Raw genomic sequence first — 22,665 nt, forward strand, 5'->3', positions numbered from 1 at the left:
AGATAGATAGATAGATAGATAGATAGATAGATAGATAGATAGATAGATAGACAGACTGCAGAACCAATGCCCATCAGTATTAGTAGAGGGATTTTCCTCACCAATAGTTTCTTATGCAAATGAAATCACAGGTTTAGTCCAATAAATTCATTAAACTGAGTGGATTCAGGGAGATTCAGAAGAAGTAGCATCAGCAAATGTCATTTTTTTTTTTTTTACTGCCATGGGCAGAACTGTGCTAGAAACTGCTTGGAGACAGCCCCTGCCCACCAGGCATGAGAACTTATCAACATTTAGAGATAAGTGGACTGCTGAAAAGAAACAAGGAGGGACTGCATGATATACACTGATTGCAGGGATTGCAGGAAACCTCATTGGAACTAGACTGGTCTGGAAGAGTTTCTTTCTTAGCACTGCTGGGAGGCCTCCCTGACTTGTGGGGTGGCCAGATCCCTTGAATGAACTTGCTCTGGTTCTTATTCCAAAGGCAACACTGCTGCTGTACTGGAAAGACTCTGAGCCAGGGTTCTGGTTAGAATGGGATGGGAGGAAGGGTGGGCAAAGGGAGAGAAGGAAGGAGGCAGCATGTGGAGAGGCTGTGTTCTGTCCAAATACCGAATAAATAGGTAGAAAATAAAAGATGAACTCATTTTTATCTTTCTGGTGAAAAGGTGACTAACACTGTTGACCACAGAAGGCTTAGAGATAATGTGTTCTATTCTTAGGGGGAGGAGTTTGAGTGCAGACCCCCCTCTCTCCTTCCCAGGCTGTGATGGAAGACAACTGTCTTCTTTAAGATCAGAAATCTAACTGGCACATAGGGAATAGTTGTTGTTTGTCCTTCATTCTCAAAGAGGACCAATGATATCACTAGTAGGGAGCAAGTAGAAGGAAAAATGGAGAGTGATGTCTAAAGGATTTCTACTCAGGTTCAATTCCATGAAAACCACGGTTATTGTTTCAGTTTCAGTACCCAGAAAAAAGTGAACCTCCCTGACAGAGTCCAAGCATCCGTGTGAGGAAGAGATAAGTTGCAACTTTATGTTCAGTTCATTTCTATAATCGGTAATAAGTAACCCACCTGGTCCCACTTTTTTTTTTTTGGAGGCAATTGAGGTTAAGTGACTTACCTAGGGTCACATAGCTACTATGTGTCAAGTGTCTGGTCTGAGGCCGGATTTGAACTCAGGTCCTCCTAACTCCAGGGCCAGGTGCTCTATCCACTATGCCACCTAGCTGTCCCCCTCACCTTTTTTTCTTTCTCTCTTTTGTTCTTTTCCTGTCAGGTTTTACCTAGATCCGAACTTCAAAAAGTATCTTTTCCTCTTATTCCTGATATTCCTAACTTCTTCCATTTATTCTGATCCCTGATAGGGGATTGAGGAGTGAAGAAATTAATGCTCTGTTTTCCCTTCTCCAGAAACCGCAGCTCCTGGATGTACCTAATACTCCCAATCTGGGAGAATTTGAGAACCCAGCCATCATCGACTGGAAGCAGAGCCAAGCCTTCTGTTCTTCCTCTGCTTTCCCATGTTAAAAGAGTCAAATTCCACCCTTTTCAAAGGAAAATCTTTCTCAAACCAAAACTCCTCTGTTCCCTAGCTCCTGCTCCCACAGATCATTTGACCTGATCCAGTAATAATAAGAATTAACTACACTAGCCTCTTCACCCTCAGAAGGATGATCTCCTCTTGCCCTCTGAGTTCCCAGGAAAGAAGCCTAAGGCTGATTGTGATGATTAATTTCCTGGTTTTGCCTGCCTGTCTTGGAGAGATCCAGCAGGCAGATGAATGGGGGAAGGAATACCATATACATTGACTTCAGCCCAGAAACCAAAAGGATTAACAGTCATTGTCTTCCTGACTCCAAGTCCATCACTCTTTCCATTATGCTACCTATCTACTCATTTAGATGGGGAATGATGGGTGTACAGCTATATTTTACTTGCTCAATCAATTAATATTTATTAAGCATCTGCTGTGTGCCAGGCATTATGCTAAGCACTGGATGGAACCAAACCTTATGGAATTGAAATGTGTAAAAATATTTTGTTTTCCCCTTAAGTTGAATAATTATAAATTCATGAGGAGCTGTTTTTAAAGACCCTGTAGTGAAATAGAGTGAAATGTGGGGTTTTATGTAATGCAAATAATCACCTCTTAATTTCTGTCTTGGGGTAGGCAATTGGGTGGCAAAGTGGATAGAATTCAGAGCTTGAAGTCAGGAAGACTCATCTTCCTGAGTTCAAATCTACCTCAGATATTTACTAGCTGTGTGCCCCTGGGCAAGTCACTTAACCCTATTTGCCTCAGTACCTCATGTATAAAATGAACTGGAGAAGGAAATGGTAAAATGACTCCAGTATTTTTGCCAAGAAAACCTCCGAAAAGGAGTCATGAAGAGTCAGACATGACTGAAATGACTAAATGACAATAACAACAATTTCTGTCTTGTGTAAGATCAGATGGTCCTGTGATTGCCATCTCCCTGACCCCTTCTTCTCACTCTCCCTAAGGGAGACTTGAAGGTTCTTTCCCCCATCACCAAAACTTACTTGTTCTGTATTTCTTTTTCCTTTTTCTGAAGGACATTGTACATTTTTCTTACTATATTTTCACAAGCTAGCTTGTATTATATAGTTTTTGTTTAGTGTTTTTCCTTCTTGATAAACTGTTCATGAAGGAAGAGACTGTCTTATTCATCTTTGTACTTCTTACAGTGCCTAGCAGAGGGTGTTTCATATAGTGCAAGCTCAAATATAGTATTTATTGTATTACTTTTCATCCATTCTCTCAAGGACAGGATTTTTATGCCTTTCAAGGCAACAACTTTATAACATAATAAACTAATCCAGAAAAAAAATGTAGTAATAGTCTGCCAGGTCTCTTCTCTCCCCACCCTTGCCTATTTTCCCCTTCCCAGGTAACAGATGTGTGATTTAACAGTGGCCTTCTAGAGACAAGGCCTCTACCTTTGATGTCTAGAGCAAAGGAGTGAGTCTAATTTCTTCTCAGGTTGGAAAGGAAGGCAGTACCATGGCAGAAGGTGATATCTGGAAAAAAAAAAAGTAAGACCTTTCCGGGGCCTATGACTATATGGTATATATTACTGTCCACTCTGCCTTTAGGGAGATCTGGTCATATACACATGAAATAATCAGATGTGAAGGGAATGGCTGCACAGTTGGCTTTAATCATCAAAGCAAGTTGTAGATTTGCTTCTCTGTGCTGTGAACACTGCGCTCATTTCCAGAGCAGTGATTCTTTCCCCCAGTGCCAGGTACAGTTCTGAGACCCTAAGTCTGCCTACCTGGGCTCAACATTGTGTATATGACTGCCATAGGTGGGGCAGAGACTCAAGCAAACAAAATTACAAGTATACATGTGGACATGCAACTTGTCAAAATGATGAACAAAGGCCAATAGTCAGACATTCATAGATGAGGACCCAAAGGCACACCCCAGTGTTACATTTCACACGCACACACTTCTCTACACAATCACAAGCTCATCCCCTGACAGATGGTCATAGAGGATGGATGTGTTTCCTGAGGAGATGCAGGGCAAGGTATAAAGAGCTGGGAGTGACAGAGGTGGGAGAGGGTAGGCTGGAACTGGGGGACCAGAGAAGGGTTAGGAGCCAGGAATGAAGCACATAGGTCAGTGCCACAGGGTCGGGGATAAGGAAGATGGACAGCAATGGAGGTGGGGGCAGGGAGGAATGTTGAGATTGGGGAAAGACATGCAGGAGTAATGAGGGAGTGGTGTGTATGGGGAATGGCACGGAGGAGCGTGTGGTAGTGATGAGGGAGAACTATGGGAGGGGGCCACGGCGATGGGGAGGGTGAAGACAATGTATGAAGGCTGCCGGCAGATGTCCAGGTTGTGGGAAAGGTTTCATGAAGACGTGGGAGGTTGGGTTCGGTCATGGTCTGCCTTACCTGTCTAGGGGACTACTGTCTAGGGCCACGTGCTGCTCTTCGGGAGGCTGCTCCGCCCTCGGGCCAGGGGTCGATGCGGAGCTTGGGCCCGGACCCTGGCTAGGGCCGCTGCTGTCTTGGCTCTCCATGCCCGTGGGCGGCGCCGCTGTCCGGTTTCTGGTGCTGAAGCGACGGTGGAAGCTGCCTCACTGCGCCTGCGTTTAGCCAAGGCTGTCCCAGTCAATGGGCGTGGGTCGGGGAAGGGCCCAGCCAATGGACCCAAAGCCAGGTGGGGTGGGGCGGGGCCGAGCGCAGGGCGCTGGTTCCCTTGGGTGCTGCCTTGAAGCTCTCAGCCCAGGAGCTCCCGACCAGGCTACAGCCCACGACGTAGCCCTCTCAGCAGGAGCCAGGATGGAGATATGAGCATTGGGAGCCAGGTCGCCTGCATACAGTTTTACTCTGCTCTCAAGATTTCACTTTTTCCTTGTGGGACTCTGGGAAAGCTACGCTTGGCTCCTGTGTGTACAGAGCACTTAGAGATCTTTACGAGAAGGGGAGAAGAGAAGAGACTGAAAAAGAGGGACAGAAGGGGGTAGAAGACAGCAGTTGAAGAGATGATATATACACCTCCCTAACTCCTCTCTTTTTCCTTCTTCCTCAGTTGTGGGGTGTAGGAGTGTGAAGCTGTGGGGCTTAACATCATAGGTCCAAGACTTGAAAACTTGGCTTTCTCTGAAAACTTTCCAAAGCGTGATTCCTAAGCGCTCCTCGATATTACTGCCGGGGGCAGTGGGGTGGGTGGAGATTTAGGAAAAGTAAAGGCCTGAAATAAGAAAACAGGACTGGGCTTCTTCTTTCCTTGCTTAGAAATATCGCTCTTCCTCACTCTTCCCCCCCCCCCCCCCATACACAGCTAGCCTTCCTCCTCAGAAGGCATGCTTTAAACTTTATATCATTTTTCACAACTTAGGCAGCTAGGTGGCTCAGTCAGTGACAGAACTGGGCCTGGAGCCAGGAAGATCTGAGTTCAAGTTCGATCTCAGACAATCAGCCATGTGACCCTGGGCAAATCACTTAACTTATGTTTGCCTTAATCCGCTGGAGAAAGAAATGGCAAACTATTCCAGTATCTTTGCTAAGAAAACTCCATGGACAATATTGGCACGCTATGGTTCACAGGGTCACAAAGAGTCAGACATGACTGAGCAACAAGAAGTATGAATTATTTCGTCTGCCTCAGCAGAATTGTCCCCTTGGATGTTTCTGACACAGAGAATGGAATTTCTTATTTGGGGAAGACAAAACTTTAGAGTATGGGCCACTTTAGTAGGGGAGGATTGGCTTGTGTGGGATGCTTTTATTCTGGCCAGCAACACAAGGACTTCGGGGTGGGAATGGGGAGTGAAGGAGAAAGTGTGTGTGTCAGGTATGTGGTCAGATGAGTGGAATACTGAGTTCAGTTGTAGGCACCATATTTTAAGAAGACCGTTGAAAAGAAGGAAGTTGAACAAGATGGTGAGGGGACTAAAGACTATAGGACTGATTGAATGAACTAGGGATACTGAGTCAATTCAATCCAACAAGCATCTGTTGAGAACCCACTGTCTTAAGTTCAGGAATTGTTCTAGGTACTGGAGCCTGAAGAAGAGAAGATTTAGGTGAGAGATTTTGTAGTGTTGACAAGTGGAAGTAGGGTTATATTTATGTTGCTTGGCTCCAGAGGCCAGAACCAAGAACAACAGGGCAAAGTTACAGAATGACAGACCAGTTCAATGCAAATAAAAACTTTTTATCAGTGCTGTCCAGAAGTGGAAAAGGCTCTATCAGGAGTCAGTAGGTTCCCTATTTCTGGAGGTCTTCCATTGGTGCCTGAATGGCCAATTGTTATCAGAGTTGTAGAAAGGATTCTTTCTTGTTCAGGTACCAGCTGGACTAGATTACCTCCAAGTTCATTTCCAATTCCTATTCTGTGAATCTGTGGCATGTACAAGAGTCATAGAAGATAAGGCAGAAAGATTGAGGGCATCATTCTAGCCTGTTTAGATCTTTTTGAATCCTGATTATCATTCAATGTGTTAACTATCCCCCTTAGTTTCAGGTCATAAGCAAATTTGATAACCATACTATTTTTATTCAATTTGTTGATAAAAATGTTTGACAGCATTTAATTAAAAATCTCCTTTTATGTTGAAAGAACTATTAGTGACTACTCTTTGAGTTCAGTCATTTAGCCAGTTTTATTCTATCATCTAGAACACGTCTTTGTGTATTGCCCACAAAAAGAGTGTAAAAGACTGTCAGTTCTCTTGCTGAAATCCAAATATTCTGTAACTACAGAATTCATCTGATTTACTAGTCTAGTAATCTTATAAAAAAGTAAATGAAGTTATTTTGGCATGACCTGTTCTTGATAAAAACCATGCTGATTCTTGATAATCACTGCTTCTTTTTCTAAATGCTCACAATCTTTCATTGATTAATATATTTTGGGAACTTGTGAGAAGTGGACTTCAAGCTCATTGGTCTATAGAGTGAATGTTCCACCCTTTTTCTTTTTTTTGAAAGCCAAGTCAACATTTGCCAGGCTCCAGTCCTGAAGCTCCTTACATATTTGCCACAATTTTTCAAACAGTGGCTCAGCAGTCACATCCTCCAGTTCTTCAGGACCTTAGGATATGGTTCATCTGGGTCTTGTAGCTTAAACTCATTGAAAACAACTAAGTGATCTTTTACTATCTCCTGAATTATCTTGGGCTTTAATTCCCTAAACAGTTGGTTGGTTTTTTTTGTTTTGTTTTGTTTTGTTTTGTTTTTACATATATCTATCCCTGTCCAAAGGTTAAACCCGTCCTCAAAGAGAATAGAAACAAAGTTAAGAGTAGCATACTTTGGCCTTTTCTTAATCATCTGTAATCAGTCCCATCATCTCCAAGGATCTTCTTTGATCTTTTCCTTGACCTCCTGCAAATGCTTTTTTTTTTGGTTGCTGTCTTTTGCTTTCATTATGAGCTTTGGCTTGTTCTGAGCTTTTGCCCTCCAGATGTTAAAAGACAATGCTACTCTCTTATATCAATTCCCTATTATATGCTCTTGCATCATAGATGGGTATTGGTGAGTGCCCAGGAAGAAGTGGGTTTGAATCTTATCTTAGACATTTAGTAGCTATGTGATCTGGGGCAAGTCACTTAACCTCTCTCAGCTTATTTTCCAATTTGCAAAATGGGAATATTAAATAGAGTCAACTTCCCAGAGCTGTTGTGAGGAGCAAAAGAAGGTGTATGTAAAGCCCTTTGCAAACCTTCAAGCATTGCATAAATGTGAGGTGTTATTGTTATTATAAATTTTATTATATCTAAACTGATTGATAGGATTTTTTTTTAATGCATGTACACTGGTTTCTTCAGATAGCTTCCTTCTTATTTTCTCCCTGTTTGGAATCTTTTGCTTTTGTGTGTTTAAGTTTTCATTTATGAGAGTTTTCCATCCTTCTTCCAGTCACTTTTACTACAGAATTTTAAGGCATAGGATCTAATCTACCCTTTCTCTAAGAATCAGATGTTGATCTACATCCATTCTTTGCAGAGATAGGAACCTAGGGATTTTTTTATATTTCTCTCTTATTTCCCACCTGACTGAACTATTTTGGGACTTCACTGACTTTTCCACCAGGCCCCTTCTTTGGGTACCTTCCTCTCTCCCACCTTCCTTTTAAGTTTCTTTTTTGTGTTTTGTCTTCCCCCATTAGATTGTAAGCTCCTCGAGGGCAGGAACTATCTTTCTTTTTTGTATTTGTATCCCCAGCATTTAGCACCATGCTGGGGACATAGTAGGTACTTAATAATGTTTATTGAGTAACTGACTGATATTGTTGGATTGAGTGAAAGTGCTAGTTAGTTTTGCTTAACTTATTTTTCTTTCTTTGTTCTTTGTTTTAAGACATGGCTCACTAGGAAGAGAAGAAGGAGTAATATATTTGGGCAACAAAATAAAAACAAAAGATGTCAATAAACATTTAAAAAATTTTTAAAAATAAAGGTAAAGTGTTTGTATTTTCATTGATAGAAACCGTTAGAGACTTTTGAAGGGGAAGGGATATGACACACGAAGAGTGATGTTTTAGTAAGGTTAACCTGGCAATAATGTGTTGAATAAGGTTTAGACTAGAGGGACAGCAGTGGCAGAGGAAGTGACTGATTCCATGTAACTCAGTGAACAAATGAGACTACATTGTCTTTTAAGCTATAACTCAGACAAAAAAAATTTTTTTTTTGTAAGAAGGCTGTCTGAATGACTTACAAAAACACTGGGGGTTAGTTCAGGGGCAAGTGCTGGGTTTCTCCTGGTACATTTTTCAAGAGAAATAAGGAGATGGAGAGACTCCCTGGCCCAGGAAGGATATTGGGCATGGTGGACCAAGGAAAAGACTTCTTTTGATCATATGCCTTTGCCTCCACGAGATTGTTTATTAAGCAGAATAGACTGGTGATATTGCCCTATGCCAGGCTGGCAAAAGTGGTTCCTTGGTCTCATTGCCTTTTTGCACTGCTTCTTTAGTGAGGTGGACCATGAGGTCCTGGAGGCCCTGGAGGGGGAGGCCCTCCAGGACCAGGTGGGTGCTTTCCAGGACCAGGTGGGTGCTTTACATGGGGGGGCCCTCCAGGACCAGGTGGGTGTTTGTCAGGGCCATGGCCAGGTGGATGCCCTGGATGCCCTCCCGGGGGGCTGTGTCCCTGTAAGAAGCCAAAGAGACACAGTTAGAACTCAGACTCATCTCCTTCCTCCCTATGTGAGTATGACCAAGTCATCTATCCTTTCTGGACCTCAGTTTCCTTATATGTAAATTGACTTGATCAACTGTCCCTATGATCCTAAATCATAATCTCAGTAATCCCAGTGTCTTGCACAGGGGGAGAGGAACAAATATTTTTATAGTACCTACTATGTGCCAGACTCTTTGCTAAGCATTTTACAAATATTATCTAATTAATTCTCACAACAACCCTGGGTGCTGTTATTAACCCCATTTTACAGTTGAGGAAACAGAGGCCAACAGAGTTAAATGACTTGCCCAGAGTCACACAGCTAGTAAATGTCTGAGGTCAGAATTGAACTCAGGTCTTCCTGATACCGGGCCCAGTGCTCTGTCCATTTTGCCACCAGCTGTATCATAATAGGAGGCATAGGAGGAGAAAGAGCATTCCTGGTCACTATCAGTGGGTTCTGGCCCAATTTGAGGTGGCCAGGGAAATCTTGTTCTTGTAGAATAATAATAATAATAAATCACTAATATTTATGTAGTACTTTAAGATTTGCAAAGCACTTTACAATGTTATCTTGTTTTATGTTCACAATAATCCTGGAGAGGTCTTCCTGACTTCGGGTCCAATGCTCTGTTCGTTGCATTACTTAGCAGCCTCCCAAGAATTTCACTGTTCCCTGAGCCCCATAACCTTAAACTATAGCTGGCAGAGAGGGCGGAAAACCCAGGGCCCTGGCTCTGCACACTGAGAGGAACAGAGAAGTCAAGAAGGGGAAATATAGGAAATCTCGTGACTATTTTATCCTCTAATCTGCTATATGACTTTGACTCATGGGAAATCTCAGTTTTACTCATCAGTAACACGTGCACACACACACACACACACACACACACACACACACACATACAATTATTTCCCCTTCCCCTTCCATTTTCAACCAGTAGCTACCATATAATGCTTAGAGTTCTGATAGTGTTATGGGCTGTAAATCAGATAGTTCTTATTGGGGCAGATTGGGTCCATGGGGTGCCCCTGCAGAGAGTGTTTCCTGAGAGATTGAGACAAATGAAGAAGCTAGAGTCAAGGGAGAGAAACAAAGATTAAGGTAAGAAGCAGTGTGGTCCTGTACACACCTGGCTACCCATGTTTGCAAGCCACAAGAAATCAGGAGGACCAACAAATAGGGACAGACAATGAAGGATTGGAAGGGACCCGGAAAGGTCATCAAGTTAATTGTCCTGCTTCTAGATGGTACCACCCTTAAAATACACAAACCAACCAAATGCTGGTAATTATAACGGCTAAGACTGGCTCCAAAGAAGAGATGAAAAAACATACTTTCTTTTCTGAGATGGGGAACTATGGGTGTGTGACACAATTTGTGCTGTCAGACTCCATCCATATTCTCACTAGCTTATTGGTCTACTTTTCTTTCTTTTTTCTTTTTTTTTAAAGGCATGGGAAGGGGGCGGGGGTGGGGAGGTAGGGTATATTTGGAAATTAAGCTAATATAAAAATTTAAAGTATCAATGAAAATAAAAATTAAGTAAAACACACTAGTCAGGTGAGTTTTTTTCCTTGTTGTAAAGCCCAGCAAAGGTAGAAGCTCTATTCAGCACCTTGCCTGGCTTCTCCAGGTAGAGCCTTCTGGGTCAGGGCTTTGGGGAACAGGGATTAGGCTGCAGTCCTGGTATGGCTTGGGTAATCACCTTTTCTGTTCCAATTTGCTGGCATTAGAACCAGAGGGTCAGGAATAGGATAGGGGGAAGTGGACAGTCTTCAAACCACTCTGCTTCATCCTTTAACTTTATTCCCACTATGGGGCCAAGACTGTGGTTAGGTCTGGGGGAGGTTATTGAGACGCAGCAAGGCTTTTTCTCCATCATTCCTCTGAATCTGCTGGTTCCCAATCTGCTGTCCCTTCCACCCGCAGCATGCTGAAATAGAATCAGATGCCCAGGTCTCTGTATTTGGCAGGGAGCAGCTGGCTGAGGGCCTGGGCATGCTGAGCAAAGAGGGAGGTAGGCATGATTGCAATCTCACAGGTCTGCCTTAATTAGGTCTACTCCAGGAACAACCCTAGTTGGGGTTTTTTAAGTGGTGTGTTGTGGGGGAGGAGAGAGAGACAGCCAGAGAGGAGGAAGAAAGAGGCAGGGAAACTGAGTGGGGAATGGAACAGGAGGGCAAGCAGCAGGAGAGAGAGATGGAGGATGGGAATGGGGTTGGGGGGTGGGGAAGATATTGTGAGAGAATGAGCAAAACAGATGGGAAAAAAGGAGAAATAGCCAAGAAGATTGCTGCTGAAAAGGCTAAGCAGGGAAGGAGCAGGTGGAGAGGAATGAGAAGACATCCTGGGGAGGTTACACATCTTCCCCTCTGTCTTTCCATTCTGAGGAAGCTGATGGGTGACTCCTTAAGGATCTGGCTGGGAGGCTTGAGATAACTGGGAATGGGGGGGGCAGAGAAAGGAAGAGGGGAAAAGAGCCTTAGGAAGAGGGGGGGAAGATTTCTTATCTTTGGAGCTGAGAGTGAGGAAGGGAAAGAGAAAAACATTGGTCATTATTTCGATAATCCTATACAAATGAGTAGCTGCCCGTTCTTTAGAACCTAGCACCCCATATATGTGCCAGTCCTGATCTTCCCTGTCACCCACCCACCCAGTAGGAACCCAATTAGCCTAACCCTCCCGTGGTTTAGGGCTATCAGGAAATGCCCTTGGAAGGTCAAATGCCCAAATCTGAATCCTATAGCCTATTCTCCAAAGGATTTCTCTGTTCCACTGCCATTAGACTAAGCCTAACCCCTAAAGAGAACTGAATGGTTCCCACAATTCCTTGAACCCTTTTTTGACAAACGTTAATTCTACAGAGACAATATCAAGATGAAAAAGCTTTTCAAAAAATAATTGATACAAAATAAAGCTTGAATTCAAAGGTCTACAGATATTTCTCAGTTTCACCCTGTCTGATCTGATCTCTAGGGGCATTTTCACATCCCTGATCCACCTATCTTTCCTGCTTTGTTTTTGTCTTTGTATTCCTAGCACTAGCATGGGTGCCGGGCAAATAGTAGGTGCTTAATAAATGTTGCTTGCATTGATCAACACTTCCTAGGCTGAGGTAGAGTTTATTCTTCCCTTAAGCAAGCTCCAGTTCTCCCATCCCTAAACAGTATCTTGATCTTACTGGGGTCCAGCCCATATAGCTCTAATAAATGATTGTGCCTTTTTAAAGGCTCTAGAAGCTGTCCTTTCCTTTGCAAGGAGCTTCCTTCTAGCACTCACAGCAACTCCCCTTTTTCTTGCTTCCATGTTTCCTCCCTTCCCTGCCCTCTTGGGCTGACTGTGGGTCTTAACTTTTGGTCTATTCAAAGAGTTGGAGAGACTGACCAATGAACAAAGTGTTTCTCCCCTCACCTTTTTTTTTTTTTTTTTTAGTGAAGCAGTTGGGGTTAAGTGACTTGCCCAGGGTCACACAGCTAGTGAGTGTTATGTGTCTGAGGCTGGATTTGAATTCAGGTCCTCCTGACTCCAGGGACAGTACTCTATCCACTGCGCCACCTAGCTACCCCTCCCCTCCCCTTTCTTAAAGCCCCATTGTACAACTCAGAAACATAATACTGAGGCAGTGTGCTGTAATGATTAGAGATTCCTGACTTGGAGTCAAGAAAACCTGGGTTTGAAACCACAAAGAAATATGCTATAAGCACTGCATAAAAAGGTCAGTTTAAGAAGGTTCTGGAACTTGAGCACTTTCTAGCTGTGTGACCCCAGGAAAGTCACTTAATCTCTCAGCCTCAGTTTTCTCAGCTTTAAAATGGGCATAATAATAGTACCACCAAGTTATTGTAAAGATCAAAAGAGTTAATATATGCAAAATGATAGCTTTGCAAATGTCAACTATGTTTATTATAGGCTCTTACTACACATAATAGTACTAGATCATTTCTATCCAAGATAAGGAGAGGGTTATTTTTCTCATGGAGCCCCTGAACAGCTTAGCATATGGGAGGATGAGACTTATTTAACTACTCAGAGGCTGTTAATCTAGTAAGACACTAAACCAGGTATTTCCATCATTCTTTCCTCACTAATTACTACTTTTGGAATATTTCAATAACATAGTGTAGGCAATGTGGTATAGTGGGGGAAGGGGGTAGAAAGCTGCCTTTGGGGCCATAAAAATCTGAATTCAAGTCCAGTCTCTGATGCAAGCTGTGTGACCTTAGGCAGATCATTTAACCACTCAGTGTCTCAGGAAACTCTCTCAGACTCCAAATTACAAAGAAATTGCAGACGTAACTGATAGAGGGAATACCTTCCTTCACCCGGGTGTTCCCTATACCAGTGAAATAGCTTGTTCAATTTCTATTCCCTGAAACAACTTTGTGGGAGGTAGGTATTACAGGTATTATTATTCCATTTTCCAGACGCTTCAGTTTCTACATCTGTGAAAAGGGGATAATAAACCCTGCCCTCTCCACTTCACAGGGTTGTTATGAGGGTCAAATGAAACAACAAACACGAAACCACATTGAAAAGCACCAAACGCTGTAAGAATGTAAGGTTTTGATATTGGTTGGTATCTCCCCTTCCACCATCCCCAAAAGAAAAAGCTGTATGCTAACATGATGTATGTTCCATGATCAATGAGAGTTTAGGGACCTCTGACAAAGAGGAACAGGGAACGATTTAGGTATTGTCAAAGGCTACAGGTGTCACTGTCTTTATGACCGAGCCCTTTGACACACTCTTCCTAAGATCCCAGGCAACTTGGAGCACAGCCCAGTACAGAAGACTTTCCTAAGAATACACACAACAAAAGGGGAACATGAAACCAGGCATGTCATAGTACTCTGCCACCAAAAAAAATCCCCTACAATCACAATATAAGCCCAGAGGCTTGAGTTTGTTCTGCTTTTATATGCTATCTTCAGGTAGTCTCAAAATAGGAAGGAGGCTGGAGTCCTCATTAGTAATATTGACAACAGTTGCTATCTTCCTGTTCCTGTGGCTCAAGTCTTTCTGATTGTAGTAATGTTAGGCAGATTGGTTCGCTCTTCTACCTTTAACCCCCAATTCCACTTCAATCCACCCATTAGCTTTATCCTCCACTTCATTCCACAACCACCCAGACTGGTTCCCTACTTGGATACATCCTTCTGGGTCAACACACAGGGAGCGATTCTAGTGACACCTAAAATTCAGAGTAATGTTACTATGGCTACTGACTGGCGCCTGAGGGAATACCCTCATACTTCTCTCCCCCACACACACCCCAACCCCTCCCCCAACAACCTTGCTCTCCATCCATCCTCAGGACATAGCGGATGGTATATATGGTAACACACATATATGATCTTCACTTGTTGGGAGTTTCATTCCTTCAGTTGTGGGATAGAGCTGGATCCATATGTGGAATCTGTCAGCCAGACAAACCAGCCTCTAACCTGTGGATGGCCAGAGCCAAACAGAGCAGGCTAGGGACGGGAAAGTCAGGAATCAAACAGAAGTTTAATTTCAAAGTGAGGGAAACGGCTTGCAAGCAAGTAGGCAGATTAGACACGTGTGCTGGGGCCCCGCCCCTAGTGGGGGGGGCCGCTTTAATGTGAATGAACCTTGATTTATATACTTGTGGATAAACAAAAGTCCAACAGCGTAGTACAGCAACAGTCGTTAGGCACAAAAGCAGCAGCGAGGCGAGGTTGTCTAGTGACAAAAAGTCCTTTAATAGCAGAGTTTCGCGTCTGGGCCTGTTGGTGCTTGCCCAACTTCAGGGACCATCAGTTCTAGACGATGAGCACAAAGGATTATTGTTATGCCGAGCTCAGGGCACAGCTTGCTTGCTGGGCCTTAGCTCTGGAAAACAGAGTGTCTCCTAATAGTATCTTGACAGGTCTCATGCCGGGAAAAGACCAGCCATAATCAAGCTCCTAGTCTTTGCAGGCAAGACTGGAAGGAATCATAAGGGAAAGTAGTGGGAGGTAGGAGAGACAGACCTTTATCCCAAATCAAAGCTCCAGAGTTGTGGCTGGCACTGCTATTCTTGCAGTCAGTTGAGAAATGTGGATTTTGACTGTCTGCTTGGAGAAAACAAGATAATTTCATTCTGTGTCACCTCAGACACATCTTTTCACCTTTGTATGTCTTAGTCTCCTCCTCTATAAAATGAGCGGATTGATTGATTGGGTTAGGTAATCCCAGAAGTCTTTGGGCTATTTTCTGAACTGTAAAATGAGGAGGTTACACTGGATTCCCTTTAGTTCTAGAGCTATCATCATGTGATATGTGAGGCAGGGGAATGGACTACATAATTCAATTCAATTCAACAAACATTAAGTGACTAATGGGTGCAAAATAGTGTTCTTGGTGCTAGAGATGATAGTCAAAACATGAACTAACCTATGAAGTTTGATGGCAGTAGGATGATATAACATATACACTTGCTATAATGCAAAAATAATATATGATAAATGCATGAGGAAGGTATAAAAATGCTTCATTACCAATTAGAGAATCAGGGAAGGCTTTATGGAAGAGGTAGCATTTGAGTTGGGCTTTAAAGAATAAGTAAGAACATCACTAATGTGAAAATATGTTTAATAGGAATGTATATGTATAGCCTATATCAGATTGTATGCCAGCTTGGGGAGGGTGGTGGGGAGGAAAGGGGAGAAAAATTTTAAACTCAAAAGCATATGGAAGTGATTGTTGATAAATCAAAATAAATTAGTTAAAAAAAAGAATAAGTAAGAATTCATTAGACTAAAGTTTATTGAGCAAGAAATGACTGATAAATATTGGGATCATAGATTTAAAGTTAGAAGGGTTCTCAAAGGTCGAATCTAACCCTTGTCTATTTTATAGAAAAAGAAACTGAAATTCAGAGAAGCTAAGTGACTTGTCCAGGGTCACACATCTAGTAGGTGTCTGAAACAGGATTTGAACTCATTTCTTCCTGACTTCAAGTCTAGAGTGAGAGTAGAGAATGGGAAGACCAATTAGGAGGCTATTGAAAGAAGAAGGTAGGTAGTAGTGAGGGATTATACTAAAGTGGTGTCAGTGAAAACAGAGAGGGTGGGATGAATGCAAGAGATATATGGAGGTACCAACAAAAATATTTGGTAATTGAATATGAGAGATGAGAGAGAAGGAAGGACCAATGTCAATCCTGAAGTTTCGAATTTGGAAGGTTGAATCAATGGTGGTGCTACAGACTGAAATAGTGAGGTCAGAGCAAATGTAGAGGGAAAACACTTAGCTAGGGTTTGGTCAGGTTGAGTTTGAGGTGCTGGTAGGTCCTGCAGGCATCTGCAGATCTGAGTCTGGAACTCAAAAGAGAGATCAGGACTGGAGACACAGATTTGAAAGTTATCTACTTAGAGCCAATGGTTGAACATGTGAGAATCGGTAGGATTGCCTAGTGATACAGTGTAGAGAGAGGAGGATCAAAGATGGAGGCTTAAAGAGTCAGGATAAGCAGCTAGCAAAGGAGCTAGAACAGGAATGGTTCGAGGTATAGTAAGAGAACCAGTTTTCTCATCTGCAAAATGAGCTGGAGAAGGAAATGGCAAACCACTCCAGTATCTTTGCCAAGAAAACCCCAGGTGGGGTAGCAAAAAGTCAGACATGACTGAAACAACTGAACGACAAAAAAAAGAACAAGAAGAATGTGATATCTCTGAAGCTAAAGTAAGAGAGAGTATTCAGAAGGAAGGGGATGGTCAATGGTGTCAAAGATGTCAAAGAGGATGAGTACTAGAACAACAAGGTCATTGGGTTTAGTGATTTGGAGGTCATTAGCGACCTCTGAATAGTTTCAGTAGGGTGCATGAAATCATGCTGACTGGCTCTACTACAAATTTATATATAATCTAGGTCTTCACTACAGTGAGACAGTCCTTTTTACCTCCCTATCTGACTCACTGTCTTACATACCACAGTGGCTTTTCCATATCTTTTCAGCCATCCTCAAGACTTCCATGGTACTATCACCCTCATACTTCAACAAAAATGTGAGGCTATTCAATGAGAATTTCCTTTTCTCCCCTCTTCTTCATCTCATATCACTCAGATGTCTTCCTCCATTATCTCCTCCTTCATCCCCATTTTGTCCCACACAAAATGGCCTTTATCTTTGCCAAGGCAAACACTTCATTATATGCCCTTGATTCCATTCAATCCCATTTTCTCCAGCAGATTGTCTCCTCTATCAACACCACTATCTCACTAATACAAACATACCTTGGAGATATTGTGAGTTTAGTTCCAGACCACCATAATAAAGCAAATATTGCAATAAAGCAAGTCACACAAAATTTTTGGTTTCCCAGCACATATAAAAGTTATGTTCACACTACGCCATAGTCTATTAAGTGTGCAATAGTATTACGTCTAAAAAAATGTACATACTTAAATTATTTTATTGCTAAAAAATGCTAAGTATCATCTGAGCCTTCAGACGGTCATTAATCTTTTTGCTGGTGGAGGGTTTTTCTTCCATATTGATGACTGCTGACTGACGAGACTAGTGTTTGCTGAAGGTTGGGGGTAGCTGTGGCAATTTCTTAAAACAAGACAATAATGAAGCTTGTCACATTGACTTGAACATTTAGAGGCCATTAAAGGATTATTCGTTGGCCTAATTTCAGTATTGTTGTGTCTCAGGGACTAGAGAGGCCACAGGAGAGGGAGAGAGATGGGAGCTGGTCAGCAGAGCAATCAGAACACACATAGTATTTATCTATTAAATTCACCATCTTATATGGGTACAGTTCATGGCGTACCAAGAACTACCAAGCCCATAACAATTACAAGGGTAACATCAAAGATCACTGATCACAGATCACCATAACAGGTGTAATAATAATGAAAAAGTTTGAAATATTTAAAGAATTACCGAAATGTGATATAGAGACATAATGTAAACACATACTGTTGGAAAAATGGCACTGATAGACTGGCTCGATGCAGGGTTGCCACAAACCTTCAATTTGTAAAAAATGTAATATCTTTGAAGTGCAATAAAGCAAGGTATGCCTGTATTCAATTTCTCCCTATGCGATAGTTGTTTCCCTACTGCCTACAAACATGTCCGTGTCTCATCCATGTTTAAAAAGTGTCATTTGATTTTTACCATTCTCACCGGTTATCATCCTATATCTCTCCTCTCCTTCTCAGCTAATCTCCTTCAGAGAGCCGTTTTCAGTAGGTGTCTCCGTCTTCTCCGCTCCTGTGCCATTTTAAAACCTCTGCAATCTGCCTTTCAACCTGGATTCCACTGAGACAGCTCTTTCCAGAGTCATCAATGACCTCTGAATTGCCTAACCTAATGGCCTTTTCTCTCCATTCTTCTTGACTCCTCTGTGAGAAGTTTCCTCATCTGTGACATGTGAATGTTGGGTGAGGCAGCCTCTGAGAACCCTTCTAGCTCTGGGGCTATCACCCTCAGCTCTTTGGCACACTGAGATCCAAGAATGAAAACAAAATATTTGGAAGAGGCTCAGCCCATTTCTTCCACCACCCTTCCACCCACCCAACTAACTCTCAACTTTCTACACAGCCCTGCTCCCTCTTCCTGCAGATGGCTCCCTGGGAGGAGAGACACACCGCCGTGCACCAGCATATTCCCAGTCTGCCTGGTGCATGCTTACATGCAGGTTTCAACAACCTAGAAAATGAGGACATTTTCTACATCCAACCATTACTTCCTTATCTGAATGGAGATGCGATACAGGGAAACAAGGATAATGGTGTGACCTCAGTATCCTTCCACTATTTGTACTGAGTGAGGAGCGGCTGGCAGTTGAGTTTCTGCCAGGTCCAAAGGGAAGGGAAAAGGTCAAAGAGGCAGAAGTAGCCTTAAGGTAGGGAGGAGGGCAGAGGGTTTGTTCACCTTTCTGCAGCTAAGAACAGCTGCCAAGGCAGGGTTGCTTTGTATTGAGCTTAGCTAAGGTGGGGCTAGAATAAACAGTAGGACTAGATTCCCTCTGGAAGAGCCCATTGTAGGGCTATTTCAGTACCATGAGGATTTTCCTCTTTCCTTCCTCCCTCCCTCCCTCCCTCCCTCCCTCCCTCCCTTCCTTCCTTCCTTCCTTCCTTCCTTCCTTCCTTCCTTCCTTCCTTCCTTCCTTCCTTTGTTAACTTCAATCAGTGTGGTATAGTGAGTAGAGTGTGGAACCTGGAGTCAAGACCTAGGTTGAAATCCAGCCTCAGACACTTATTAACTGTGTGACCCTGGGCAAATCATTTAACTTCTCTAAGTTTAGGTATCTTTAAAAGAAGTGGGTTGGACTCAGTGATTGCTAATGTCCTTTCTATTTCTACATCTAACATCCCATGTTAATTCATTTTTAATGAACTGAGCCTGAAAAGAGGAATAGATGCAGATATAGAAGGGACTGTATGGGCCATCTAATCCAATCCTCTCATTTTACAGATAAGGAAACTGAAGCCCAATGGGGTTAAGTGATTTGCCCAAGATATCACTAGTAGAAAGTAGCAGATCTAGGATTTGAAGTCAGGTCTTCTGACTACAAATCCAGTTCTTGTATACCATGATGCTTCAGTGTCATTTGACTCTGGGCTGCTTGTTAGTCGGCACAGAGCTGGCACGAGGTTAGGAATATCTTTAGTTATTTCACAGAATGCTACCTATTGTATTATACCAAACCACAAATTATATCTGGAATATTATGTTCAGTTTTGAACACTGCATTTTTTGAGGATAACTGTCAAATTGGAATAGGGTTAGTTTTTTTACTTTCCAGAGAAGGGGTAACCAAGTTGGTGAGAGGTCTAGAAATTTGGATGCCACCCAAAAATCAGTTGAAGAATCTAGAGAAGAGATTTAATTAGGGGCATGAGAGCTGTCTTTGAGTATTTGAAGGTTCTGTGTAAAAGAAGCCTAAAACCTGTTCTCCTGGTCCCCTCAGGGTAGAACTAAGAACTGTGGGAAGAAGTTACATGAATAAATTTTGTCTTCATCTAAGGAAAAAAAAGGTCTTAAAGTGGAATGGTCTGCCAAAAGTAGGAGTGAATTTTCTATCATTGCAGGTCTTTGAACAGAGGCTGATGGTCAATTGATGGGAAGTTTAAATTTGGAGTTCCCCTCTGATGTAGGTTGAATTAGACTCCTTCCAACTCTGGGATTCTGCTTTTTTGCAGAGGGGAGAAGGATTTGTGAGGCATCTCTGTCATTTTCCTGGTAGAGTCCAATCTTTACACGAATCTCTCAGCAGGGCATAAGGAAAAAGAGGCTGTGCCAGGGGACTTAGAGAGGTAAAAGTATCCCCAGACTGGGTGTGGGATGCAGGGAATGTTTGGGTCAAAAACCATCTCTCTCTCTCTCTCTCTGTCTCTCTCTGTCTCTGTCTCTTTCAACCTAGTAAGCATCTACAAAAACATTCAACTAAAGAAAAAGAATTTACAGATAATCACACATGAAATGGTAAACTCCATTTGTAGTTTGAAAAATACATTGATTAACATTCACAGGATAGTTACAAAGACATCTTGTTTTGCTCCTGAACTTTTTTTCTGCGTATTTTCCTTTTTTCTTAATTAATTGAAAAGTTTCCTTTTAAATTATTCTTATTAATTTTAATGTTTATTATAGAACATAGCTCTTTAAAGGCAGGAACTGTTTTATTTTTGCCTTTGTATCTTCAGTAGCTAGCACGGTGTCAGGTACATAGTAGGTTCTTAATAAATGCTTGTTGTTTTATTATTACTATTATTTATTATTGTTGTTATATTTTTCATTATTTCCCACAAAGCACCACTCCAATGCCTCCATGTATCATGGAGGTGACTTTGGGTTCTCAAAGACTATACCAGTGGAGTATAAACTCTGGCAGGCTCTACCATATTGGGAAGAAAAATACAAAATAGTTTCATTCTTCCAATGTGACAGTGGTAAAGTGTGGGAAAAGAGTGCAGATGGTGCCAAAACTCACCATTCTCAGACCATATTTAAACCTTATTTTGACTGTTGGTACTCTAAATGTGAAGTCCTTGTCCAATGACAAATGAGTAGACATACAGCTGGAAAGGCTGATTCATATTAATCTTGATGTTCTCACCATAAATGAAACTGGAAGAAGGGAAAAGATTGCAGTTCTATGGAAATAGAGTTCATAGATTCTCCTTGGAGAAACAAAGAAAGGAGTTGGTGGAGTCGGTTTTATTGTATGCTAATAGGCAACAAGAAACATTATTTCATGGGATATCTGGTTGTCTCCTATTGCAATACCCATGACATGTATTTGTAAAAGGACTACCATGAAAATAATTGTGGCCAATGCACCATTATCAGTTGTTGAAGATGAAGAGGTAGAGAAATTCTAAGAAAAACTTGATAAGACCCTCCAAATTAAATCAACAAACATTCTGATACTCCTAGGGAACGATAAGAATGGCAAGCATAGCTCAAGAAGAAAAAATGAAAGTCTACAAAGAAGATCCATACATTTATATCATGAACACTTTTTTGAAAAAAAAAAGGGAAAGCTATTACATTGTAATGAAAAGAAGAAGATTTGTTAATGATATGGGAATTATCAACAACTCATATTGGTGCATTGGCCACAGTTATTTTCATGGTAGTCCTTTTTGTGAATACTTACCAGGAGTCCTGTAATATTAGACAACCAGGTATCCCATGAAATAACATTGTCTATGTCAGGCCTGCCCACCTACGGTCCACAGGCTGCTTATGACCTACAGGCATGCCAAAGGATTTCAGGCAACCAGTGAAAAATGTAGAAGATGTTTTCCTCTACATTTTTTTGGACTACCCAAAATCCTTTGGCGGGCCACAGGTTGTGCAGGCCTGGTCTATATACATACACTATGCCCATTAGTTGTCTGTGTACATACAGACTGACCACCAACTTGTTAGAGCAGAGACCAGTATTAGTAGATGGCAAGAAAAAATAATGAAAATGAGAAATAGGGATTGAGTACAATTGAAACAACTCAGTCCTGATTTATTTAATCAACTAATTGGCAGTGAAAATGGTGAAAAAATGACATCATAAAGATTATAACAATACAGACAAAAGTTTAATTGAAGTAAATCTATTTCCCCAATAAGATGAAAGCCAAGGACAAAACCAATTTAGAATATAATCTCATTTGTCAAACCTTATAAATAAATCTGATGGGCGACTGTGAGCAGTTTCATCTCATAAAGTAGACATAAGCAGTGGAGGCTAAGACCAATTTAAATAAAGTTTTTCAAGAGATCCAAATAAGCAAAGTTATCTTAATGGCATTTAAAGGGGAAAATTAGAAAAAGGCCAACAAGCAGTCGAAAAGTGGAAAAGATTTGCAACGATTACTGCAAAAAAAAAATGCCTATTACAATGATCTTTTTCCACGTGTATGAAGAATGTCTATTGCCTAGATTACCACATGCATTTAGTTGGACAACCTATAAGATCTGTCCATCAATATGAATATCTGAGACAGACAATGCAAATGGACAGCTAGGTTGACCAGAATTGAACCAGAGAAGGAGGGTGGGCTAGATTTCCTTCAGAATTACAAAGCCCTTTTAAATGATTTCAAGCTTCCCATGGAAATAATGATCTATCATTGTTTTAAAGACCAGTATTCTATCAGTATTGCTCTCTGGCAGCCAGATGTGGAATACCATAGCCTCTGAAGAATTAAAAATACCTATTTTTATGCCTATTAATTAAATGCCTATCAATTGATTAATTAATTAATGCCTATTAATTAAAATGCCTATCACACAGATGGCCTCTGAGAGATGCATGGTTGGTCTGAGTGGGTTACAACATATAAACAATGAGGAACTTAGAGAAAGAACAGGAGTAAAGATTTCATCAAGGAAATGATTGATAGGAAGAGAAGATGGGCTGGTCACCTGGGGTGACACTTAGATGGCCAGAGTGCCCTAATGGTACCCTCATGATATCAGGAGAAATTGAGCAAGGCTTCCAACAGGTAGGGTGTCCTAC

The 22,665-nt window shown here is 41.8% G+C and overlaps 1 protein-coding gene across 1 annotated transcript in view; it reads right to left on the minus strand.

Annotated features, from left to right (window-relative positions):
- The window catches only part of DISP2 (dispatched RND transporter family member 2), a 12,783-nt gene extending 8,715 nt beyond the window's left edge, over nucleotides 1-4,068 (minus strand). Inside the window, exon 1 of the mRNA XM_027869883.1 lies at nucleotides 3,941-4,068. Within this exon, the coding sequence (XP_027725684.1) occupies nucleotides 3,941-4,068 (128 nt within the window). The remainder of the gene's footprint in view (nucleotides 1-3,940) is intronic.
- Between the last annotated feature and the right edge of the window lie 18,597 nt (nucleotides 4,069-22,665).

The sequence above is a fragment of the Vombatus ursinus genome, unplaced genomic scaffold (genome assembly GCF_900497805.2).
Source record: "Vombatus ursinus unplaced genomic scaffold, bare-nosed wombat genome assembly UNPS02014794.1, whole genome shotgun sequence".
Lineage (NCBI taxonomy): Eukaryota > Metazoa > Chordata > Mammalia > Diprotodontia > Vombatidae > Vombatus > Vombatus ursinus.